This window comes from Epargyreus clarus, unplaced genomic scaffold (genome assembly GCF_041222505.1).
Source record: "Epargyreus clarus isolate Ecla_fem2 unplaced genomic scaffold, WU_Ecla_fem_2.2 ptg000008l, whole genome shotgun sequence".
Taxonomy (NCBI): Eukaryota; Metazoa; Arthropoda; class Insecta; order Lepidoptera; family Hesperiidae; genus Epargyreus; species Epargyreus clarus.
In genome coordinates this window covers 14,770,262-14,798,050 of record NW_027332216.1, presented here as the reverse complement: position 1 = coordinate 14,798,050, position 27,789 = coordinate 14,770,262, and the positions used below count along the sequence as shown (strand labels likewise).

General features: G+C 35.3%; 1 protein-coding gene across 1 annotated transcript; it reads right to left on the bottom strand.

Annotated features, from left to right (window-relative positions):
- Positions 1 to 10,198: 10,198 nt before the first annotated feature.
- Positions 10,199 to 27,559, bottom strand: LOC140744196 (ionotropic receptor 75a-like). Its single transcript, XM_073075691.1, has 15 exons — positions 27,436 to 27,559; positions 22,969 to 23,138; positions 19,671 to 19,860; positions 19,287 to 19,385; positions 18,359 to 18,435; positions 17,873 to 18,000; positions 17,331 to 17,388; positions 16,862 to 16,974; positions 15,692 to 15,900; positions 15,486 to 15,530; positions 14,711 to 14,895; positions 11,954 to 12,089; positions 11,347 to 11,509; positions 10,587 to 10,847; positions 10,199 to 10,232 (listed from the first exon to the last, which is right to left on the bottom strand). Exons 1-15 carry the CDS (start codon positions 27,557 to 27,559, stop codon positions 10,199 to 10,201), a joined length of 1,992 nt encoding a protein of 663 aa, XP_072931792.1.
- Positions 27,560 to 27,789: the final 230 nt, after the last annotated feature.

The window sequence follows — 27,789 nt, the reverse complement described above, 5'->3', positions numbered from 1 at the left end:
TACTTAGGCTATCACAGGCTGAACTGCACCCGAAATTGCTCAACATTGATCAGTTACGCCCTACATAAGCGCTCTACATAATATGGGTTTAAGTGCACTTCAACGCCTCAAAGGAATTACTTAACATTATTAAATAAACTTTGACAAGTAATTAAATATTATATACTTGACAAAATAGTGAAGCATATTACAACTAGAGTATTATTACAAAAACAAAAGATTCGACAGCTTAAAAATAGAGTTTCGTCACTCCCACATTTTAAATGAATACGATGACACCTCGGATCTCAAAATCCATCAAGCCATTTGGGTTAGAAGACGTGCCAAAGAATGAGACATACATACATACATATACATATACGTACAGACATACATACACACACACATTCGAAAAACATCCTTCCGCATTCGGGTAAAAATACTGTCAGATTGCGTCATAGCTTCAAGGTCGGTAACAACGACCCGATTTATGACGTCATTGGGGATGAAATTAAATCAGGACCGCTCATTTACACCCACATTTCTTCCTGAAGTACGCTAATGTGTAAACTTTGGCTTTTAGGAACCGTATCCATTTTTACCTGATCCAAAATTTAAGGAACTTTTCCATGTAAATCATTTTTGATTTGGCATACAATGTGTAAGCCACAGGTAATATTGTCTGGTTTAATGTGTGTTACAAATATGTACAATGTTTAATAAGTATGTACAAATAAAATGGAACTGTTTACGTATTACAATATTAATTAATTTCTGTATTAAGTAATAATTTCAGTTATACCTTATAATACCTACAAAATACATACTACTGGAGGTTTTAAACATTTTCCTGTTTCGGATCCAGCCTATGACTTATTATTGTACTATATATTTTTGGCACAAATGGGTTTTTATTTGAAACAAAATTAAATATTTGTTAGTATATATGCATTACCGTTTCAAAAACTAACTTAAATTGTGTCTATGCAACATTGGGCATAGTTGCACTCCTTTTTGCACCTTTGTGCATGAGCTTCTTTTCTGTAAACTGTTGAAAATATACTGTTGTTTATTATAGTAGTAGCAGACGAGCATGCAGTCCATCTGATGGTAAGAGCCTACTGCCGCCTATGGAAATCTGTAATCATCTCCAGATTAGATTAGTTTCCTGCCTGAGGTCAGTCTCAGATGCGACGCTACCCTTGAGGACTAAGCTGGAACGCCTCGGAAAAGTATGTTTCCCTTATCATACCCTTCGAACCAGAACACAGCAGCTTAACTCTGCTGCTATTAGGCAGAAATAGGTGTGGCGGTGATGCCACTAGAATCTAACCACAGAGGGTTCTATCTTCACGATTCCATACTCTATATCATACGCGTCAAACGTACTGCTAGCTACTTCAAAATTGGGCAATCCAGAGTACCTTGTTTAAAGTTTAACGTCGTAAATTGTAACCAGTAGATACAGATCAGCCCTACTTGATCTAAGTTTGCGAAGTTTGACGGTAGTAACATAATAACACAATATCTATCGGGTGCATATCTCGTGCGACATAAATCGTCTCAAGACAGCGCGAACAAAAATTTATTGCCCGATCTGTGCCAAGGGTTCCGAGTCATGAGGTATGAGCGGATTTTTTCTAGCTGCTACTTGGACATACGAACGATTGTTTACAACTGTAGCCGACGATTGCCTATTGTCGACGCCTGTCGTTACCAACATCATCAACCCATAATCGTCCCACTGTTAGGCACTGGTCTCCTCTCATAATGAGAAGTATTAGGCCATAGTCCACCGCGCTGACCAAGTGCGTATTGGTAGACTTCACATACCATTGAGATTTTTTTATATAAATCTCTCAGGTATGCAGGTTTCCTCACGATGTTTTCCCTTCACCGTTTAGCAAGTGATAATTAATTTCTAATACGCACATAACTGAAAAATCAGAGGTGTGTGCCTGGGATTTGAGCCTCGGACCCATCGATCGAGTGGCCGAGTTTCTTAACCACTAGTGACACTAAGTTAAGTGACACTAAGTTTAGTGTCACTTGTGTGTTACTTCCCTCAGTAGCACTGACTGTTTATCGACAGGAACATTTTCGTTTGATACTCCTATCAAAAAGTGGTGGAAATGGTTATGTATTTATATGTCTGCAGAAATGGCTTTCTGGTGGAAAATAACCATAAGGAAACGTCTTTCGACCCCATTCAGTCGTGCCCAACAAGTTTTGTCAGGAACTGTTTTTAAAAAGAATCCAATACAATTTGATAGGCCTTGGTATTGGGCATATACATATTTTGCGGCCACTCTAAATTTATTATTTTATGTAATTTTGTTCCAAATTATTATTGTTAGAAAATAACCACATTAATAGCACTTAATAATACTCGCTAATCGCTTGTAACTTGTACCAGCCCCTGTTCGGCTAAAAGTGCTAGCTTTATGTTATGTTTAGATCCATTCTTTAATGCTTTACAGTAAATTAACTTCTGGGGATTCTGTTGTTTTGCTACCATTGTCCTACTTTTTACACAGCAAATAGTAAAATAAGTTCTGTGCTCGCTTTCGTGGATAAGTATGAGTTCTTAATAAACTATATAATGCTTTCAACTTTAAAGGTGGTTGAGCGCTTTGTGGTTCGACTCAGGCGGCACCACCGCCACACCTATTTCTACCTCATAACAACAGTGTTAAGCGCTGCTGTTTTCTGGTTTTAAGGGTGTGGTAAGGGAGACAAACTGTTCCGAGGCGTTCCAGCTTAGTCAACCGGGGTAGCGGCGCATATGTGGCCTCAGGTAGGAATATCTAATCCTATCTGGGGTTCATTACAGATGTCCATGAGCGGCAGTAATTACTTACCATCAGGTGGACTGCATGATCGTTTGCTACTTCTAATTTATAAAACAAAAACTTTCATAGCTGCAGTCCTTTGCGTGTTAATACTGAGTGCAGATTCCTCTACAATTGAGAAAGGTCTGCTTTATAACGTTTTGGTTCAGGATTAGTTGAAGCTACAAGTCGACCTCCCATAAGGTCCCTTAAGGTTGTTTATCGACCAAGACCTCTTCTTGACCTTGTCTTTTCGTCTTTCCATCTGTTACAGGACTCTATCTTTTGAAGAGATTTGAAAATTGACAAAAAATTGAAATTAAGTGGTACGAAACCCTCCGCTGTTCGAATCTTACTTTGCAAATTATTTATGGACTAGTATAATACGACTGACTTAGTTTTGATGTTTAAATTAGAGAGCATTGAATAAAGGGATTAATAATTTTGTAATTTAATAATTCTAACCTAAAATACAAGCTATGCACCATTTTAACTATTAAGTTCGTACTACCTCATGGTAGGACGAACTTAAATCATTTATTTTATTCCACATATAAAGACAACTCGCAGCTTTATATCTAGCTCTTGCATTCAAACAGCTAAGAAGAAATCCAATGAAGGAAGAATTTCTGTAGAATTGTAGAAATTCGGCTCGTGCTTCTCACATTCTCAAAATGAATCGTGAAGTATTTCCATTTGGCTCCCGCTACGTGCGGACACCGGCCACTTTCCAATATCGAGGCTTGGAATCTTTAGAATTCTAGATTTCTAGATATCTCGATTTCTAAAAGGGCTCTTTACATTTGTCCTCGAAAATTCGGATTCGTTCAAAAGATAATAATAGAAAAGTGACAAAGCGTTCAACCCCTATAATGGTACGAGTAAGTCCCATAAGTGGATCTGTCGGACATGGACACACGAAAAAATTAGAGTATTACCTGAGGTCGGCTGGAGGACTAAGTTGGAACGCCTTGTGTACTCCCTTACCACACTCTTTAAATCAGAACAAAGCAGCGTTTAACACTGCTGTTATTAGGCAGGTAAAGGTGTAGCGGTGGTGAGACCACGTAAACAACCGTCGTGAAATATGATAACAATATCTGATACAATTTATATGTATGTGTACTAATTTTTCGGTCGAGCTTGAAGCCATGTAGAGTAGGGATAAATTGGTCAAATAACTCATATCTTCATCAAGCCTTAGTACTATTTATAATAAACTGGTTTAGTGTAGGCCGACTGCCACCCTTTTCTCTAATTTTTATAAAAAATATTAGGTAGGTCCGACCCTGGTAGGTGGTAGACCCAATATTGTCCATTGCCTCACCTATTTCTAGTATGAAGAACTTGTGTGTCGGCGTAAGGGTATAAATGCCGGCTGACAAATATATAAGACGTTCATCGTAGACCTCAACATAGCAGTGCATCTGTGATGTCCTTTAGACAGGACCCGTGTCATATATGGTGGGTTACACATGTCAACGGGCATCAGCTAATTTAACGGTTTAACGTGTCACTGAAGTACGAAAGATCCTATGAGATTTAGCCATCAATGGTCACCCATCCAACTTCCGGCCGCGTCCAACATCACTAAACTTTGTACCACTGCACAAGCGTAGGGGCTATGTGTTTACATAAAGTACCCTAATTTTAGCCAAAAGCCCTTATGAGCAGGTGGCGTTTACATCTCCATAACAACGATCAGGTGCAACTAACACTTATTATACCGAGTGCTATTTCAATAAATTCCTGTCCCAAAACAGACTTTGTGAAACTTCCATCTGAAAAGAAAAAGAGGCATATTTCATTTTTATTTTACCGTAAGGCACTTGTTTGAGAACTATCGAGTAACGAGAATACGCACAAAGATAATATCACTAAGTACACATTTTTTTAAAGATAATAAAATTAATAAAGGTGTCACTGAAGTAGAACCACAGAGGGTGATAGAACTCCACTCACCAGCATCATACCAATTTCTGCCTACTAACAGCAGTGTAAGCACTGATGTGTTCTGGTTTGAAGGGCGTAAGGGATACTTTTCCGAGGCACTCCAGATTGTCCAAGGGTAGCGGCGAATCTATGGTCAACCTCATTAGGAATCTAATTTTATCTGGGGTTGATTACAGATGTCCATGGGCGGCAGTAGCCACTTACCATCAGGTGGACTGCATGCTCGTCTGCTACTCCCATATTATAAAAAAAAAATATGGTAATGTAATTAATCTATTTAATTGTACAGTGATATAAAATTTGCCATGATTTTTTTATTAATGAAATATACTTATATTAAAATCTCAAATAGGTACGTAGAGATTCTTGTTCTATTTAGAGTCTAAATCAGATTCCTAGGACGGCAATGAGTTTCAACTATCACTGCTGTGATACTTACCAGTATGTCTTAAAGGAAATAGCTTCAAATATACTCTCTGTTGGTTCGTAGTGAAACGCGTCCCTAAACCGTTCCGTCCTTCTGTGTGCGTAATATTTTCATGGAGGCTGTAAAAACATTTCTCTCGTCTTCATTGATACCTACACCGTTTTATCGCCGCCCAGTCGCCAATGCGTGGTGGAAAATTGAAATTGGTTATGTTTATTATTCTTCCCATAACTTCGTTTGTTATCTTTTTTTATATGTGGAAGTAACAAACGAAGTCCATCTGATGGTAGGTGCCCTGGACATTTGTAATCAGCTGATGACATCACAGATGTAATCAAATGCTTGAACAGAACAAATGCTTTTCGTCATCAACCTATTACTGTCCCATTGCAGGCCACAAGTCTCCTCTCAGAATTAGAAGGCCATAGTCCACCGCGCTGGCCAAGTGCGTGTTGGTAGACTTCACATACCTTTAAGAATGTTTTTAAGATCTCTCAGGTATGCAGGTTTCCTCACGATGTTTTCCTTCACCGTTAAAGCAAGTGATAATTAATTGATAACACTCGTACGCATATAATTTCGAAAATATCAGAAGTGCGTGCGTGGACTCGAACCTCGGACCGCTTGATCGAGTGGCCGAGTTTTACAATACCCTTACCATGAGTTTTCCAAACAACCCACAATTTTACGTTACGTTTACTCAATCCATTATTCTGTTCCGTTTGCTTCAGTAAACTGAGTAAACGTAACAACAAGTAAGTGCTCAAGTCTTTTTGTTTGCCTCACATGTTATGTAAAAAAGAGAGACAAAACATAAAGCGCCATTTTGTCAGTTTAGACATTTAATGTTAAGTTACTAACACTATAGTTCTGATACAATCCGCTAGGGGCGCTGATTGGAATTTGTTTGGGCAAATACGTAAGCAAATACCAAAACAGTCATATTTGTGAAAACGTAAAAACTCATGGTAAGGGTACTAAAGCGTTACTACTCCTAAGGACAAAGCTGGAACGACTTTAATAAGTATGTGCTTAACACTGGTGTTATTAGGTCGAAATAGATGTGGCCGTGGTATCAGCTTCAAAATAAGGTTTATGTTTGTGGTAAGTCAATATTATAATATTAATTACGTTTTACTAATTAAAAAAACCCAAACCGTTTAAAACTAAATGTGTCAGTACAATATGTACTTAGTATGATTATATTATAAAAATAAAACGAATAAGATAATATAAATTAACATGACACATTTAGGCAAATCCAATTATTATAAAATGATAATAATAATTATTTTTTAATATAAAATTGTAACAACTTCATACGTCATAACAATGTACCTAAATTAACTAATTAATCATAAAATTATTTATTTAACCACCAAACCAATTTTATTTATCTTTTTGTTTTTGTTGCTTATTAATTTTACCAGCGTCATGTAATTTTACAAATTTCTGTCTTTGTGCATGTAAGTGTAGGTACCGGAGATTGCCGACTGGTAAGATCTATTGCCGCCCATGGACATCTGTAATCAACCCAAGATAAGATTCGCTTCCTACCTGATATCGCACACAAATGCACCCCTGACGACTTATTGGAGTGCCTAGGATTAGTATAGCTCTCTTACCACACCTTACTTTTAACACTGTTGTTAATAGTCAGAAGGAGTCGAACCATACAGGGTTGTACCATCTTACATAATGTAAGGTCATGGTTAGCCATATATAATTCTTAAATTTGGGCGTTGGTTAGACTAAAATAAAATCCCATAGGCTATTTAGTAAATACAACGAATGCGTTACACTTCAGGCTCTAATTTAAAAACGAATATATGTATAAATAACTTGTCTGATTTCCTTTCTCGTATTTCCTTTTTCGTAATATAAAAACCAAATTTGTCTTCAAAGCAAATGTTATCCTGGAATGACAGTTATTAAATTTGCGGAAGTCACTCCTTGGTATTTAGCAATATGAAAACATTTGACATATCACGGGAAGCCGATTTTTATTGCGTGTTAGTCTGCGTGCATACTGCGGGTGATTTGATGCTACTTTATCGACATAAGAGCAGTGAAAGCCAAGTAGTTAAGGAGCTCGGGTCTTGATCGAGCGGTCCGAAGTTCAAATCCCAGGTATGTACCTCTGATTTTCAAAGTATGTCCCTATTAGAAATTTATTATCACTTGCCTAAACGGCAAAGGAAAACATCGTGAAAACCTGCATTCCTGAGAACTCTTTTTAAGAAAAAGTTTTCAAGGTTATTTGGAGTCTACCAAGACGCACTTGTCCAGCGCGGTGGATTAATGCCTAATGCTTCTCATTCTGAGTGGAGACTCGTGCCCAGCAGTGGGACAGTAATGCATTGGGGATGATGATGATGTATCTGTTACAGTCAAAGTGATCAAATAGCTATTGGATCAACTTAACTTGGAACAGTAATGTATCCTTGGCCGATTTAAGATAAGACTACAATTCCTAAATATTTTTTTTTCAGTACATTGCAATCGTGTTATTTTCGCCAGAATAATGTGAATGAGAATTATAGTAAGTTTAGCGGGTTTAATGTAACTTGTTACCTTTGAGGACTAAGAAACCTTCGAATTTGAAAATTCGAACCTTTGAAACACTTCGAATAAGTAAGTCTCCTTACACACTCTTCAAATAGGTAAACATAATGCGGAACACAACTGTTATGAGACAAAAAATGTAACGGTGGTGCCTCTTTTCAATCGTGCCCCATACACAAAATAAGCAAATTGTAACGTTCAAACAAGTATTCTTATGTCTTTATTTCTTTTCTTTATTATAGAATACATATTTTCGTTCTATTTGATTCCAGTATTATTCGTATAGAATAGAAATAATTTCGTAGAAGTATTATAAACAAAGGAAAGGAAATGAAGGAACAATATCCTTTATTCGCAGTCACCTATGATTTATATACTCAGTTTAATATTTCAGGTTGACAAATAAGAATATGACAAATAAAGTACGTGAACATGGGGCTTTATAAACATTAGGTTCTGACCTGCGATCAAGAGCTGATTTCCCTTGCGGCCGCGTGGGTCGCGACACGCAATACCTATGGATTGGTTAATAATTTCGTTACGGGAATGTGACCCATATCGACTAAGTATAGGTATGCATATCGTTACAATATTGATAGTGGAATTTTCAGTTTTATCCGCTGACGTCAGCGATTGGAACAGGAAAACATTTGAGTTTATAGTTTAAATAAAGGACAAATAAATAACCTCTTTCCTTTGGGAAACCCGTTTATATTAATTTGTCGTTCTAAATGTTGTAGGATAATGGTAAGTTGTTTCTGTGGGACATCTGCAATCAACAGTAAACAGGATTGGAATCTTACTTGCGATTGGCCATAGATATATTACTGTGTTTGCACACTATGAACGCTTCCTATCAGTTTATTTGATGTCTTATGTCTTACCAGAACTTAATAAATAATATTCCAATTATAAAGCAGAATCACCACTTACAAGTAAAAGTTGACGGGCGGCAGGGATCATTTATTAAAAGGTGGATTAGAAGACCATGTTTTATCACATCCAGTGGCGGAATAAGGTCGCTGAAAGCTCGGGCGGAAAGATGAATGGAGGCCTCTAGTGTAAAAAGTTGGTTTAATTTTACAAAATTAAAAATAGACTTATACTTCGCCGACGAATACGTATATCAGTGATGGTGATGAGATTCATACTCATTACACAAATTGATTAGTTCTGACGACCTTTATTATTTTAGCTAATAGAAACTGTGGGGCCCTCTAGGATTGGGGGCCCAGGGCGAGCCGCCCTTTCCGTCCCCTCCTTAGTTCGCTAGACAACACGTCTTCAATGTAATTTAACAAACTCAATGCAACATCTCAATTTAACTCATCCGTCCTCATTTCTGATACAAGTTCCGGTTCGGTAAAGTTTCACTTTAATATATACCCGGATAATCCGGTCATCTTTTGGATATATGCCAAGTTGATATTGACCCAGAGGAATCTATTTAGTTTTCAATTTGAAATGGCTCTTACCGTGTACAAATAAATTGTGACAATAATTACATTACTCTATTTATTTGCTTAATTATGAAGTTACATATTTAACCATACAATTTAAATATTCTAAAGTTCTTCGTTATTTTATTTGCTTAAAACAATTATGATGTTACATGTTTTGTCATAAACATTCTAAAGTGCGAAAATATAAGGGACATAACACACGAGCGACAGATGTTCCTGTTCAGATTATAATGACAATCAATTTGTCATTTGACAATTTCTTCATAATACTAATATCATAATTTCATTGTAATTTTTCGATCTTTGGCTATTAATTGGATACATGAAACTTCCAATCTTTGGCAGCTATAAATTGGATAGATTATAAATAACGGGTGATAGTGTGAACAGGCCCTTACATATATTTTGTTCTACTGTACCATTATAATGACTACGGTCCATTTCTTTATCTGTATTAAACTGAAATATCTTTAATTTATCTTCATGACTGGATTCCTTGAAGTTGTTCAGTGGACTATTAACAGTATTGTTCCTAAATTATGTCTAGACCTTTGATCGCTTTTCTTTACATTAATGTAATACAGTAGTTCCCAAACATATTTTTCTCGTGGACCATTTTCAAAATTTTACTCGTATCGGTGGACATCCTGCTGCTACATTTCTACCACATTCTTAAAGTCGCCAAAAATAAAAATAAAAATTGTGTCAAAAATGTAAGTAGGCCCTACGGCATACATTAATAGGTAAAAACTATGTGTACATTTTTTGCTCTTTACTATCCAAAGCAGATCAATTTTCGTGGACCTTCACTAACATCTTGTGGACCCCCATTTTTTGTTCACGCCTACGTAGACCTCCAGTGAGTCTCCCGTGAACCCCTGGGGGACCACCTGGACCACTTTGGGAATCAATGATGTAGTGTATTGTTAATTTTACATTGTGATAAAAATACTAATGAAAGCGATCAAAGCATTTAGACATTATTTCAAAGTAATCTTTCTCTTGTATATGAGCCTGAAACAAAGAAAGTAAATTACGAAACAAAAATAAAGTACCAACTTTACAAAATACATTTCCAGTTCTACTTTAATTTCGAACTAAATGATTTGACTTATCTATTTTATATCTTTGATATAAATAACATAACAACATGCACTGTTGTTGCACTGCACTCGTATCTGTAATAATTTTTAATAAGATTTCCATCTTATTAAAAGAGAAAGAGGACTTCCGTCCTACTGATACAGCCGATACTTTCTTGACCTGAGGACTAAGTTGGAACTCCTTGGAATGCCTTATGCGTTTTAAAGTAAAACATAGTTGAACATAGATGTTATAAGCAGTAAAAAGGGGCGACAGTCCACTTACCTCAAAAAAAATTCACAACCGCCTCTATCATTGTACTGCTTTAAAAATATTATAAAAAATCTACAAAGTTTCTTCATAACTAACCTCTCCACCATCATGACAATTAAGCCAACAAGGTATCCAATTCCGAGGAGTATGAAGGCGGGGGCGGCTCCGCCCAAGGCCAGCGCTCTAGGTGAGCTACCCTCGCAGACCACGCTGGGAGACAGGATACGTTTACGGATGACGGTCAGTAGCCCACGCTCTGAGAGTCTTGCTATGCTGGAAAGAATTTAATTATATTGTTAACTGACTTAAAAAAGTAGGTTCTGTATTCGTCCGCTATGTATGTAAGTATTAATGTTTGTGAGCTTGTATGTCCGCGATTTTTTCAACAACTACATCCAATTTAGATGGGGTTGGTTGTTTTTAAAAATATATAATATAAGAGTAACAGACGAGCATGCAGTCCATCTGATGGTAAGTGGCTACTGTCACCCATGGTAATTTGTAATCAACCTCAGATTACATTAGTTTCCTACCTGAGTTTGGCAACAGATGCGCCAATACACGTGAGGACTAGGCTGGAATGCCTCAGAAAAGTATGGCTCCCTTACCATGCCCTTCAAACTAGAACACAGGAGCCTTAAACTCTGATGTTGTTACGAAGCATTATACTAGAAATAGGTAGAGCGGTGGTACCTCACTGGTCCAATTATACTAATTCTACGTTGATACACCTGAATCCAATTTTTGGAAAGTGTTGGCTTTATATCCTTACCTCCAGATATAAAATTCTCTGTACGGGCTATTTTTCTGTACAATCGGATACAGGCTGGTTGGGCTCATGGACTGCAGGGAACCCAGCTCGCATAGCTCCTTCTGGTCGAACTTAGCTGATATCAGCTTATTTGCTGTATTCACCTCCATGTGATACGCGTATTCTATATGATCAGAAGTTACGAAATAAATTTAAGATATTTAAATAGAAAATATATCATTTAGTTTACTCTGCAGTGAATCGAACGTGGACCTTCTATGTGTCAGATCAGTTTGGTGATCTCTTCACTACGCAATAAGAAATAGGCTAATAATAAACGTGTTATCCCAGAAACATTATAAATAAATAAATAAATAAATATATATATCCTTACAAACCATGAAATAAATGAATATTGAGCGATATAAATTAAATTCGTATTATTTTAAATTAAATCTAACAACATCCAAAAAGATCACGGTGATTATTGACTTTCCTAAAGCTACTAATACTACTACTAATTCACCAGGAATTACTTTTAAATTTTGTGAAATTACTTTAAGTGCAGCAGAAAAACTATAAGTATTTTAAAAGCATAAACTATAAAGCAACAAATTCAACACGGTACCTCCGCTTTCGATCATATCAATTCCTACATTTAAAGGCACCATTAAGGGCTCGCCCTTCTTTTTATTCCACACTTTCTTCCTCCTCATTTCGAGTTCTACTTTTAAATTCCTTCTATTGTAGTTGTAGTCTGGAACCTAAAACGTTTACAGGCTTTTTATTGACACTGAAAGAATAACTTATTTCCAAGAAAAAAGGTTCTTAAGTACTCATAAAACACTGAAGGCTAAGATAAGAACTATGAATTATATTAAGGCTTCTACGCTATGATTATATAAAGAAAAAAATGCTTGATGTGCCTGTCAACTCGTCCATCCTTTATGAAAGGCGTACAATTGATATGAAAATTTCATCCTGAATGAATGAATCTTCAGCTGTTCTGGTGTGATGGAGTAACAAACATCCATCCAAATATTCACATTTATAATATCAGTATGGAAATAGAATGTAAATTATTATAATCTATAATAATTTACCAACGTCAAAGTAACATAAACGTTTCTGTTTACCCGTTTAAAAACAATAACATTTTTCCTGAACTTAGCTATATTGATAACTGAATTGGTCGAATCCTAAAGTCTGTGGTAATCGCCTTTCAATATAAGGAAGACTATGCCTATTTTAATCCCAAAAAAAATTTTAACAAAAAAATAAAACCGACTTCTATGTCACTACAAAGTAAAAAATAATTGAAATAAATGTTGGTTTAGTACATATTTCTGAAGTTGGCGCTCAATATATTTCGTTTGATAACGGCGTAAACAGCGTGTCCAATATGAGCACCGACTTCAGAAATATGTACTAAACCAACATTTATTTCAATTATTTTTTACTTTGTAGTGACATAGAAGTCGGTTTTATTTTTTTGTTAAAATTTTTTTTTTCACCCTTTTTAGTGATGATATGCTAACGTTTGTATTAATATTATGTAAAATTGTATAAAGGTGATCATGAATAAAGGTAAGGTCTGAATTCATACGGATTGGACCCACCCGCTCGCAGGGCGCTACCGCGCCCTTCTCGCTTAGTTTTACATTGTCTTATATGTTCCAACCTAACCTAACCAATTCAATACGAAACACTATAGGCGAGGCTATATGAGATACTATATACTACTATATTATTGGCTAGATTAGGTTGGAACAGAAAAGTAAAGAAATCAAACTAGGTGGTAAAACTCTGCGAGTGAGTCGGTCAAATTTACCTTAAATTAATAGTTAAGAAAAACTACAACGTATTCATTAATCATATTTTATATTTGTAAGAAGTAATTGTCAAGTTGAAGAGTTGAGGTCATTTATTTCATTACATGTACCTGGTTAGGACCTGTAAAATATGTGTGAAAGCACTAAATAGCTTATTCATGTGGTTTAGGCTGGAGGTACCTCTGCATCATCAGATCTAAGGAGTTGAAGGTCAAATTTTTCATCATATATCTCTGTCTAGCAACTTCATTACAACAAATGTCTATTCTATATACTTTAGATAGGAGGCACATCTGCATCATCAGGATTGAAGAATTGAAGGTCATATCTTCCATCATATGTCTCTACTTAAAGACCTTATCATATATTCGTAAGCTCCAAATGCCTAACTTGTATGGTTGAGGCAGGAGGCACTTCTGCATTATCAGGGTTGAAGAGTTGAAGGGAAAATTTTCCATCATATACCTCTACCTATCAACCTTATTGAATATTCATAAGCATCAAATGCCTAACTTGTATGGTTGAGGCAGGAGGCACCTCTGCATCATCAGAGTTGAAGAGTAGAAGGTCAAATTTTCCATCATATATCTCAGCTTATCGACTTTATTAAATATCAATAAGTTCCAAATGCCTAACTTATGTGGTTGAGGCAGGAGGCACTTCTGCATTACCAGGGTTAAAGAGTTGAAGGTCAAATTTTCCATCATATCATGTTAACCTAGATACTCAATGTTCATTTTAAGTTTCATGAGAATTGAGTGGGCAGAAGGTAAGTTGTCCTAAAATATGTAAAAAGCAGGGGTAGTGATGATGAGTTCCACCCCATAACTTAAATTCTAATCATCAGAGTATACTAACGTTAAGGTAGGAAAGTACCGCAACGAAACACCCTTTCATATGAAAAAAAGAAAATTGAAATTGGTTAAGAAATACTCGACTTATTGAAGTTTATATGAAATCTGGTTTTTCCAATTTTCCGGGAAAACTGGCGGAAATTTTCAAATTTCCTCGAAATGGGACCCCTTTTGAAACTAGCCGCATACAATGGTGTATGAATCATATCGATCGGTCGCGGCATCGCGAAAAAATCGCCGAACAAACATTAAAAAAAAATATATACGGTCGAATTGAGTAACCTCCTCCTTTTTCGAAGTCGGTTAATAACAGAAAATCACATTCAGCATTTAAATACTTTTTGATTTTGAATCCCAATGTTTTTGCTGTATAAACTTTTTAGCGGCGGTGTGCACCTTTTGTGTTGGGTAAAAAATGCTAAACTCGCGTCAGGAGACGTGGCCTGATCGAAAATTCGTAAGACAGCAAAGCAAACTGCAAAGTCAAGATGTCATCCGGTGTGAGCATAGAAAAAATAAGTCAATGGGTGTCAGTTTCATTTTTTATTTATTATATTTTATTATTCAGGTTTAGGTTTCGAAAGTTTTCATGTCTGTTGGCCCTCCCGGAGTGTAATTTTTAATATGACGTACTAAATATAATAAATTACAATTGCAACGCAAACTGCAAACTGAAACGTTAGTGACATGAACATTTACCGTCAGCCAAGTTTTAGTATACCCGATGTCCTCATACGCAAGTTTGAGAGGACTGTCCAAGAGCTCCCACAAGGAGTTGATGGACGGCGGAGGACCGTTCAGCAACCAGCTCACCACGCTGCTCGTGTAGTAGTTGTAGATCAGCACGCAGAATATACCGGTCACGAGGATTGTTAGTTTACCCGCTGAAAGACATGGGTCATTATTATCATAAGTCCGAGGTTTAAATTCCAGAAATGCCACTTGAATAAGTGTTACTTGATTTAACGAAGATAGAAAAGAATCTACTCGTCCGAGAGTTCTTAGAAAAAGTTTTCGAAGGTATGAAGTCTGCAATTCTTACTAGGCCAGCGAGGTTATCTATGGCCTAAACCTCTTTGAGAGGAGATCCATGAACAGCGGTAGAGCAATAATAGGTTGACGACGATGATCATTCTTAGAAGGAAAAAGGAGCCTCGTGGTAGAAATTTTATTTGCATAGTAATTTCCCAAAGTTAGTCAGACTTTTATAGTTCCTTAGCGTTTTTTTTTCGAAAGTAACAAATTTTTTATCTGATCTTTATAAACAAATAAGGAAAGTGGAAATTTAAGTTAAAGAGAAAGAAGAAATAAGTTGAAGAAAACTTATATTTAAGAACTATTTAATTCAGTTTGTTTACTCAAAGAAATTGTATGCAGTAGTTTTGCTTAAGACCATTCAATACGATTGCCTAGATTATATTTTATTTTAATAAATTCGCTGGAACTAGATCTTACCCGTGCAGATAGTAATTACCTGTTGACGGTCGCGTCACTCTTATCGAGTCGACATCTTCAAAAACTGAAATACAATATTAAATACTTATACAATTCGTAACTCATAATGACATCAAGATTAACTTTAAGATTTTAATATTCATTGAGTTTTTTTTAGTTGGAACGATTGCAGAGAAGCTGCCAATTGATTCGTTATTTTTTATGAAACTACAAATTTTGACTTACATTGCTGGCAAATCGAGGCGATGACTGAGAATAGCGCATACTGGCCCGACAATGGACGTTGTTCTAGCACAGCTGCCAGTAGCAGCACCACACCGCAAGCGACAGACATGGCGACCACACACCACCACGCATGTCTTGAGAGAGGCCTTAGGAATTGGTTCTCGAGCTTTCCAGGGCCATAGGACAAGATTCGGTAATAGTATCTTGTTCTGGAATATTTGAACATTGACTAAAGGATTAACGTTTGGTATTAATAATCAATCTATCCATTTTGGCTTATAATAGATCAATTTTTTTTCTAGTGGGGAAAAATTGTCCAAAGTCGATCTTGGGTACAAAAAATTTGGATAAATTGATTTTTAATCACGGGAGTCCGTTGAAATATTTTTTGCTCTGAAGAATCCACAAGAATATCGCTCTGTCTTCGCAGTAGTTTCTATGTTCAATATGACTGTTTTACAGGGAAGTCCTACTTTAAAATCTGCATTAATTTTATATCTGTCTGTTTCCTTTATCATAAAAATGATTTAATTTTTATTAAATGCAAAGAAGAGCTTTACAACTTTAAAACAGAACAAAGGCGCTCATCGAATGATATTTCAAAATTTCCAACTTTCTTTCCACTCTGGAGCATCGTTAAAGGAATCCTAAGAACATTTCGAAAAGGCAAATTCTTATTTCATATTCTAACCAACTACTACTACTTGATCGGGTGGATTAAGAGTAATCTTTACTCTTCAGAGTAAAACCTACAGAGGGTCACAAATCGGAGTGAGAATACTACAATACTTCTATCTGCGAGAGTTTTCTATGAAGGTGGTAGAACCCTCTGTCGTTCGACTCTAGTGATACCACCGTCACACCTATTTTTACCTAATATCAACAGTGTTCAGCGCTGTTGTGTTCTAGTTTGAAGGCTATGGTAAGGAAGGCGTACTTTTTCGAGACATTCCAGCTAAGTTCTCAGACGTACCGTGCATCTGTGGCCATCCGTGTAGGAATTTAATCTTCTCTGGGGTTGATTACATGTGTCCATGGGCTGTATTAGCCACTTACCATCAGATGGACTGCATACTTGTTTGCTATTCCTATATTATAAAAAAAACATGGGGTAATAATTCGTTTAGGATTTTTCAATGTGGTGATTAATACAAATAGTAAAATACTTACTCGATTGTTGTAACTCTTGGATGAATAATGTCGATGTAGTCAGCGTTTTTCTTGAAGTAACGAAGAACGGGCGAAATATCTTGTTCACCAAAATATAAGGAATTTGATACAACCTGGAAGTTACGTATTTGCTTACATAAACAGGGATTTCTTTGAAAATTCTTTTTTGCTAATCGAAAATTTAAATGTTTCGATTCTTTTTATATCTTTCATGTACTTAGGCTTAGCCTTACGGAGCGTTTGGAGCGGGTTGGTGTTTTTTCGTTTTTCAGAACAGGAAATGCTATTCCGCGTCCCAGCACGGAAGCGGAAAAATGCTCCATGAGTAATCATTCTAAGTTAGATATTCTATATGTTTCTAATGCTATTTGTTCAAATCAAAACGTCCCCGGAAATACTCCTTATACGAGTACTACTTATGTTAACTAGTTTCAGGGCGATTACTTATAGGATTTAGTTAGTTACTTACTCGAGTAGCATTTCTTTCATATAGTCCAATCCACTGGTCTGTTATTGTGTAATGGTACCTGAAATATAGATTTATATATTACGGTCATGGTATGGTATGGTCACAGTTTTGTAGTTCGATTTCTAGAGGTACCGCACACCTCTTTTTGGGTAATAACAGCAGTGTCGAACGCTGTGATGTTCTGATTTGAAAGCTAAGGGAAACTTAGAAGAACTTTGCTTTTAAGGGTTGAAACGCATCTTAGCTAACCTGTAGGTAGCCCTAGGGTCATCTAATCTTATCTGAGTTTGAGGTTGAGTTGTCTATAGGCTGTAGAAGACGTTTAAGATCTGCATGCTTGTATGATTCTTCTATTTATCATTAAAATACACAGATAGCGACATCCTTTTTAGATTAATAGAAAATGACCACAATGTTATTCGGAGGTAAACTTATTCATGTTTACGAATTTGCCACAAGGATTAGTATATGCAATAAAAAGTGAAAGGTTTTAAATTCCTATGCTTTTTCGGGAACTGTGGGTTAGTTTGAATAGTACGTACCTAAAGTTATGTATGTTAGCAATTTCCTCAAGAATGGTGGTACCAATCTGTGTAACCACGTTGACTCCGGGTCCTGGTACGCGGCCCACTAACATTTCTCGGTTAAAGTTTTTCGGAAATTGTGACATCTATGAAACATTTGCAAGAAAGTATAATAAAATACAAAGGGAGCACGAAGTCTATAAAAAAAGTGGTTATGCATGTTGTGTCGCAGAAACTCTCAGAGTTTGGTTTGATTTTTGTTTTTTTTGTCAAGGAAGTAATATAGAACACAGACCCATAGAGTGCGATTCGGAATAAAAGGAAGTACTTAGGTAGTAACGGTAAAAGTAAGTACTCATTAAAATAATACAATTAGAATAAAGAAAGATGTTCATAAGTTTTTTATGTGTATAACGAACTAGTTATAATAAAATGAGTAATTTGTATCGATGATATAGACTACAACCTAAGATTGAATATAAACATGAAAAATGTTTAACTTACCACTACTATCATTCGTAAGGTCAAGTTTTGAAAGTCCCATCGTCGGTAGAACTTAAATCGTTTTGAAATATTCAAACCTGTAAAAACCGGTAAAAAAACATAATTTGATTTTTTTGTCAATTTAAAAATGTGAAATGAAACTTGAATAAAATTTAGAAGTTGTTTTGTTTCATAAATAATTAGTATTTCTCATGTCTCTACTCTTGCATCTATTTAAAAATGGATCTATTTTAATCCCATTACATTTATACTGACGTATACACTAACTATACTGACTTATAAATGTAATGTGAATATGTTTTAAACGACTTTTAATATAATATTACGAGCTTAGTAAAAATAGTAACTGCTTTGAATATAATGAAAAAAATCAGTAAAAAATATGAGTGTGCAATCTCGTAATGGAGTTACTACATGAGCGAGGGTCTACGTCGACGGCTCTTACACCCTTCGTTCGTGTATTAACTCATTGTCGCTTATGTGTTACCACCCTTAGCAGTCACTGTCGCTAATGGACAATTGGACGCAGTTATGCAAAATAGATCAACCACAAAAACTAGGTTTGAAAAAATAGGTATTTTAGTAAAAATTAAATTTCTTAATTTATGGTTAGTATCACTGATATCAGTATATTTCAAAAGAAAAAATGTACCATGCAGCTTGAATATTTTTTGCATATAGAGTTGATGTGGAGATGCCATTTGTGATAGTAACTAAAAAAAAGGTTTTTGTGGGTGGCATGACTACGTCCAATTGGACATGTCTTGTAATGAACTTCAAATATAATCAGAGCCTTTGTATGTTCGCATCGGTGTTTCTTTCACAATATACTCAATAAAGGCTTACCTTTATTTATATGACAAACAAATTATTCCCACAAAAGTAGGGTAGAGAAGATCTAAAGGTTTCAAACACAACAAATACAAACCAGTTTCAGAATCCCAAGTTCCCACTTCACTAATAACAAACTTTCCGCCTTTTGTTTTCCCGAAATTGAACGTTTCCAAGAGATCGAACGTATCCGTCCCTGTAAACCGTATGAATGATTTATTGACGTTACCCAAACTTCTGAAGCTTCAGTCAATTATAATGTTGTGAACAGCCGCTTCGTGGAAGAACTTCAAAAGTGTTGTTAGTGACAAGGATATTTCAAAAACATGTTTATTGTTTACGTTGAAATCATTTAAATATTTGACAATATTAAGGAGATGTGTCAATAATATGATGTACCATAGTATCTACTGATGACTAAAGGTGATGGAGATATTTCCTCCTATATTTGTATGCTCCTATACAGTATATAGGCACTTACCAATTTGTGTAGCAACGGTGATATCAGCATTAACACTTATATCAATTTCTTCTAAATATTTCGATATTTCAGACGTATGAAAGCTTTTCTCAGGATTTATATTTACGTTTTCGGTTAAATTACAATTTTCAGACATTTCATCAACTAATAACCATTTGTGATTTGCATCTAGCAACTTATTTGATGAAGCCTTGAAATAAAACCATTAAATTGTGCAATGTATCAAAATATCAAAAATACAAAAATAATGTTAAATATATCAAAAATAATTATTTTTAAAGTAGTCATTGGAGAAAATATTTTTTGACTGTGCTTATACGGGTAAAGTTATGATTATCTTTGACTGTTTCCACTATCCCACTGATGGGCACTGGTCTCTCCCAAAACTGGAGGAAGCTTGAATACATTCAATGTGAAATCAGCATCTTAGAATGTATGTAATACATTCCACCATGCTGATCAAATCCGGATAGATTACAGACAGTTAAAATTAATTGGACTTTCACTATTTGTAGCATGAAAAATGAAATGAATCTAAAGCATGAATATCAAAACATTTTTGAAAATCAACATCAAATAGCCTGAATTGGCAATATCGAAAGGACCTATCTGAAAGCGTTTTTGAGCGATCGAGTGTTTAATACGAAAAGTTGGGAACAGCCTGTTTCATTGCACACCACTCAGCGAAATTTGCGAAGCTATTACCAAATGGACCGATTTAATGTAAGTTCGCTGAAAACTGAGACAAAAAAGACAGACTAATGTTTTTTTTTTAATATTAATGTTTAATGTTAGCAGACGAGCTACGTCCACCTGATGGTAAGCAGCTACTGTCGCCCATGGATATTTGTAATCAATCCCAGATAGGATTAGATTCCTAGCTGAAGTGGGCTAAAGATTGGAAAAGTGTGTCTCCCTTACCACACCCCTCAAACCATAACACAGCGGCGCTTAATACAGCTATTATTGGGAAGAAATAGGTGTGACGGTGGTGCCGCCGGAGTCGGACCACTAAGCGTTCGGCCACCTTAATGGTGTCTTTGCATTAGAGATATACAGGGTGAATTTTTAAAACGGGCCTTCAGGGCCAAATCCGAGACTATAAGGATTAGCGAAAAATGCTGAAAGGAGTTACGAGACCGATTTTGATAAAAACTAAAACTGCATCATTAGTTTTTTAAAATATTTTTTTCCTTAGCCGGGAATCGAACGAGTTCATTTTGAAAAAAATGACACCTCTATATTATTCCACTATCTGATAGTGTCGCTTATAAGGATCAAATTCTGGGAAGTAATGTTATGTGACAAATTAAAGGAAAAGGAAAGTTTTGAAGAAAATACGTATTTTTCCATACATTGGCATACTAATCCTTAAGGATTATACATAACAAATGATTTATGTATAATTCTTTAGAAACAGACATAAGTGATACCATTGAAGAATTTGTTGGTTAATCAACTAATTATTCGATGTTATGACTATGACATACGGCTTAGTATAAGAAAGTAATAGTTTGGCAAATAAGTTACCGCCGTTTTTAGGATTTATTTTTTAATGAAAATAGATAACTGAATAAATAGTAAATTCTTATTGTTTGTTGTTTACAACTTCGTTTCAACGTTAAATATGATTTTCTATATCTCTTGTTTTAGCAATCACTCGGATTTGACTCTAAAAAGTAATTCTCGCAAATTGTCAACTTTACATCTGTATTTAACGAAACTCCGCCCATAGCAAGTAAATCTATTTTAATGGTCCTAAAAATAACCTTAGCTAAGTCGGACATAAAAATATAAATTATTGGGAAACAAAACGTCCATATCGAATGATTAGAAACATTGAGCCAAAAAAAATGTTAATACACGAAATGTTTAAATTAATGAATGGCGAGAACTTAACTGCCAAATTAATATGAAAAAATATGTATTTTCTTAAAATTGAGGCTTTTCCTTAAGTTTGTCATTTATCATTACTTTCCAGATTTTGATCCTTATAAGCAACACTATCAGATAGTGGAATAATATAGAGGGTGCATTTTTTTTCAAAATGAACTCGTTCGATTCCCGGCTAGCGAAAAAGTTATTTTAAAAAAGTAATGATGCAGTTATAGTTTTTATCAAAATCGGCCTCGTAACTCCTTTCAGCATTTTTCGCTAATCCTTATAGTTTCGGATTTGGCCCTGAAGGCCCGTTTTAAAAATTCACCCTGTATAGGTAGAATAACGGTGTGTGAGGTTGAAGCTAAGCTACGACGCTAAGCTAAGCTATTTGAATGCTATAGCTACAGCGGTCGAATCCCTCCATATAAAAAACATACCTTCACTAACTTAATGAAAAACAAGCAAGGTGATTTTTACATAGCTAGCTCAGATACCCCGATACTAGTGGAAAGGCTGGATAGAGGAAGGTAGATCTCTAGTGGAAAGGGCCGCTTAGTCTCGGGGTAGCAACGCATTTGTAGCCGACCTTAGGACTGCGGACTCCAATATTATTGGTATTTACAACAGGTGCAAATATCTGACATTTCATAAAATCTTAGAATTGGCAACATCCAGGAAATATATTAAGTCACATAATTCTATGTAAAAAATATAACGCTCTACGAGGCGTAGTCGTTCTTTTTTAGTCTGAGTCAAAACGAAATCGAATTTGGAGAACTAAAAGTTGGAGGTAGCCTACACAGTACTCAAAGATTTTTTGTTTAATGTTTACATTTATATAAACTAAGTATTTAAGGTAATAGGCATTTGGGTAAGGGAGTTAGAACTTCGCTTAAGTATTTTATCTAGGGGGTGGCAGGGTGGTTTGTATCTGATTTTTTATCAGAAGTTACGTAGATTTTTGTCTATGGATAACTATATCTTTAAATGAAATATAAATACAGCTAAAACAAGGATTCTACTTAAAACAGATAAGAAATGCGTTGAAATTTAATTTCTCTAACCGTTTCTTTAATATAGGTATAGAAAAATAAAAAACGTATGGAGTTCTATTATAAAAAAGTAGTTCGGGAAATATTTGCAATTTTTTCCAAAAAAAAATAGACTTCTTAAAGAAACTCCATGCCACTGTTACAATTTAGAAAAATCCAACGACACCTCATATGCTAAAATCCGTCCAACAATTCCGCCGCAGGGCAGGCCCAAAAATGATTCATACAATATACATACATGCATACACACATACATACATACATACATACGCACATACATACATACATACACACATACATACATACGCATGAAAATTTTACCCTCCGCACGCTTGTAAAAACAAATAAATATAACGTATACTTACATAATACATTACATCTTTGTATCCAACACACTTAGTGTCCAGGATAACACCGATGGTAGACACAGGTTGTAGTAGACACCCGTTTACTTCCGATTCATCCAAAAGTTTTATATTTGCATGGGACACGGCGATCGAACGGTTAGAAGCCTTTTTAGTAAAATCTAAAATCCCTGCAAAATATTTATTACAAGCAAAAAATCTATCTAATAATAGTCTAACACAGAACAATACAGGTCTGTGTAATCTAACATTGATTAAAAAACATCATACAATCATTATCATCATCATAATGAACCCTTTACTGTCCCACTGCTGGGCACGGGTCTCCTCTCATAATGAGGATTAGGCCATAGTCCACCGCGCTGGCCAAGTGCGTATTGGTAGACTTCACATACATTTGAGATTTTTTTTATAAATCTCTCAGGTATGCAGGTTTCATCACGATGTTTTCCTTCACCGCTTAGCAAGTGATAATTAATTTCTAATACGCACTTAACTTTGAAAAATCAGAGGTGCATGTCTGGGATTTGAACCTTGGACCCCTCGATCGAGAGGCCGAGTTTCTTAACCACTTATATAGGTTTCATCACGATGTTTTCCTTCACCGCTTAGCAAGTGATAATTAATTTCTAATACGCACTTAACTTTGAAAAATCAGAGGTGCATGTCTGGGATTTGAACCTTGGACCCCTCGATCGAGAGGCCGAGTTTCTTAACCACTTATATAGGTTTCATCACGATGTTTTCCTTCACCGCTTAGCAAGTGATACTTAATTTCTAATACGCACTTAACTTTGAAAAATCAGAGGTGCATGTCTGGGATTTGAACCTTGGACCCCTCGATCGAGAGGCCGAGTTTCTTAACGTGTATGAGCACTGAGATGGTTTTTTTAAATATATGGGCATGCTTAGCCATTTGCAGCACTTTTTATACGTATAACTGGACATGAATCAATATCTACAACAACAACATGAGGCTTGGAGTAAAGTACTCAACGCTATTCCAATGCACGTTAGTAGGGAGAGGTTACGAGTTTGTGGCCCGCTCGTGTTGGAAGTTTTCAAGCCTGCAACTGCAGTTCAGTGATAATACACAACATCGACGGTTGAACGTTTTCTTCGAAGCATACACGTGCATATTATTATAAGAAGTAATCAACCATCTTTATACTAAACCAACTTAATAATAACAGAGTTAGTAGTGTTTTTCACTTAAAAGTTATACGTAATTTTCGTTTCAAAATCTTTTCATTGAGCGTAGTCAGTTATAGAATTATAATAAGAGTGCGAGGGGGAAAATGGACAATATTAGTTTGCGGAGGACTGTGGCGTTAACAGGGTTAACAATGAAATTGGAAAGGAAAGCCAGTTGCCGTGTTATTGAAAACATAAGTAGATATGAAATTTCATTTTTATTAAGAGTATAGGTATGTAACTTTTATTTAGATATTTTGGTAAAAATAGTATAAATAACTCTTTTTACTAAAGGTTCATAATATGTTAGTTTTTTTTACAAAATTGACGATACCAACGAGCATGGATTCTATCTCATAAATAACCATTACCGCCCATGGATTTTATGTGATCCCAAATAAGATTGGGGTTGTACGTAAGGCCAAAGGCCTTGTGAAAATGCTCAACCCTGTCTTACCACAGCACTAAAACTAGAAATCAGGTATCAGGTAAACTTGATAAAAATCAGCGATACAAAGTTAGGTACTAGAAATTTGACGCAATCAAATCCAGTAAAATCACGAACAATCCTTACATCTTAGGCAAGAATCATTAATAGCATATTAGCTGTTATTACGAGTAACGGCGAAGGAAAATTAGTGTAAAAACTGTATGTCCGATACATCTCAATAGTTTTCAATTCAACCCACTCTTGGTAAACGTTGTGGACTATAACCTAAACCTCATTGATGATGGTGATGATTATAAGGACTAAAAGCCACAGATTTAGTCCTATTTTTATAGTTTGCCATTTCTTCAGTAACGCAAAGAGGATTAAATGTACGCTACAATATTAGTTGAGTCTGAGCATTGAAAGGGTTAACAAAGGATTTCAACAGACCACGTCTTAAAAGATTGTGCCGTCTCGACGGAATTAGAGTGATTACATAGGATTTATAAGAATTTATTTAAAGAAGAAGATTTTTTATATTCTGTTGTAGTAAACGGTTTATGTGGCACAGGGAAAATATAGGTCTAATTAAAAAATAAGTTTTAATAAAAACATATAAGTTTAAGCCAATTCTTAGCAAATAACTTCACCAATTGCATATAGCCCATCTGATGGAAATGATTTTTATCAGAAGTCATCATCATTAACCCTTTACTGTCCCACTGCTGGACACGGGCCTCCTCTCAGAAGGAGAAGGTTAGGCCATAATCCATAGCTCTGGCTAAGTGCGAATTGGTAGACTACACAATACACATGCCTTTGAAAACTTATTTTTAAAGTTTTCTTCAACGCATGCAGGTTTCCTCATGATGTTTTTCTTCACCGTTTAAGCAAGTGATAATTAATTTGTAATACGCACATAACTTTGAAAAATGAGAGGTACGAGCCTGGGATTTGAACCTCAGACCCCTCGATCAAGAGACTAAGTTTCTTAATCACTCGGCTATCACTGCTGTTACCAGAAGTATTAAACAGTATTTGTGAGGCAGACTATGTATACTTTTTTACAAGTAATACAAAATTTCTTGATGGGTGTAAGAACTTATTGTATCAGAAAAATTATTAATTTATTTTATCAGAATCGGACGAAACAACCAACCATTAATATCTATACGACTACATAGACAAAAGATGGCACCTGAATATATCAACCCAGAATAAATGTTCGTCAGAATAAACAAAAATCAGATATTCCAACATTATGTTCGATAAATTCGTTTGGAGCGTGAATGAATCCCATTCAATCGCGAAAAGCATTTGTTCTGATTTTATTTGTCTAGGACTTGTTTCACCAACGGTTTTAAAAATAATAATTATGGTTTAAATTCTAAATGTCACGTTAACATCGCACAAGGAAAATCGTTAATTCTGGCAATCCTGATGAGGTGAATGGGAAAAAATATTAATATTGTGTATTTTCATCGGTTAATATCTATATAATATTACTAGTGTTCGAAATTTTAAATTAATCGTCCGTTCAAAGTGGTTAATCACTTCGACACAAATCGATTTCACAGATTCCGTTACATACATACATACCTACATATATATCAAGCTAATAAAAGCGTGTTAAGAAATAAGATGAACCGTCTTTTATTGCGTATGGATTTTTTACGATTTAATTTGTTATTTATAGTAAATGTTTTACAACAGATACTTTCGTGTATCTGTTTTACGTTTTGACGGCTAAACGACTGCACCGATATGCATGAAGTTCAATAATCAAATAGTTATTCCTCCAATGAAGGACATAGGCAATATAAAAACAACTTCTAAGGTAAAGTAAGTGTATTAGGGTTTATAAAAAGTAAGGTAAGTAAGATTTGTAAGCTATATATGATATGGACCTCTGTATTCAATTATACTTTTGTATCTTTGTTTATATTGTCTAAAAAAAATGTTTATTATTTTTATTATAAAAAGGCGTTAAAATCCTTTGCTTATGAAGTTAATATGAAAATTGGTGTATAAGTTATTGTAATATTATTACATTATTATTTTATACATTTCAGGCATCAACAATAGTCAGAAGAAATGTATTCGCATATAGTTTATCGCAGTAGGCACCAACAAAGAATAATATATGCAAATCCAACAAAATAATGCATGGCTGTTCTTCGTGATTTTTCCTTTGTTTCAGCTAACCGTATGTTATTTTTGTATGGAATATCTTTTGTGTACCAATGGTTCGCGGCTTTGTTCTATTGGGTATTTATGATTTATTGCCTCAAGTTGGCTTCGATTCAAGATGATTCAATGTTTTTTTGGCCATTGACCCTTCAACTAATGGACTTGGGTCTGCGTTTAAAAACTTCAGAACAAATAGTGATATATAGGAAAGAAATGCTACAATGGTGGCTTGTACGTGGTTCGTACAAAATATGTATAGCTCAGTTTTTTTTTACTATTATGTTAATCCAGATAAAAGGCTATCTGTGTGCACAAATATCATCTAAATTAGTTCAGCCGTTTTAGCGTGAAAGAGAAACAAACATCTATCTATACTGATAAACTATCACGTTTATATTAGTAAGATAAGAAAAAAGATGAGATTTCGAATGACAAAATTAAGATGAAATGTAAAATTCCCTTCTTCCGAGGTTGATCAGGAAATCCAGGAGGCAAGTGGCAGCATCACATTTACTGGGTGATTACACAATCTTGGAGTCTATGGCAAAAACGACCTTCTTAGACATCTCGAAGTCCTTTCTGAGGTCTGAGAATAACATCAAAACTATAAGCTTAAATTAGATACTCGTACATAAATATAATATCATACATACAATCCACTTGGCAAGTCAGCAAACAGACGAATTTCACGAAATTCTCTTCGAAGTAATCCAGCGACATCGTCTTTGATACATCTTTCATACCCAGTATAATGGGTGCTATGCATATCATAACCATTAACAAGTTTTTAGAGCGCATTGTTTTCGTATCATTTACATATGATGGCTCCGTGGAGCTTTCTGGGCTTTTATAAGCTTCTAAGCTGTTGTCGGTACCCAGGGCAAAAAAGGTTTTGTCAATGACTTGTCGTATGTGAACTTTGATAGCCAATAATGTATGGGTATCCAAGATCGATTTTAACTATTTCTAGTCAGCACAAATTGTCAAAATCTTACCTTAGAAAAAAC

What these genes read in the sequence shown, in the direction of transcription:
- LOC140744196 (XM_073075691.1), bottom strand. Translation starts at nt 27,559, where the DNA reads ATGGTTATGATATGCATAGCACCCATTATACTGGGTATGAAAGATGTA. An exon ending in ATGAAAGAAATGCTACTCGA is followed by an intron (nt 16,975 to 17,330) that starts GTAAGTAACTAA and finishes CGTAACTTCCAG; the next exon opens with GTTGTATCAAATTCCTTATA. An exon ending in ATACTAAAACTTGGCTGACG is followed by an intron (nt 12,090 to 14,710) that starts GTAAATGTTCAT and finishes TAAACGTTTTAG; the next exon opens with GTTCCAGACTACAACTACAA.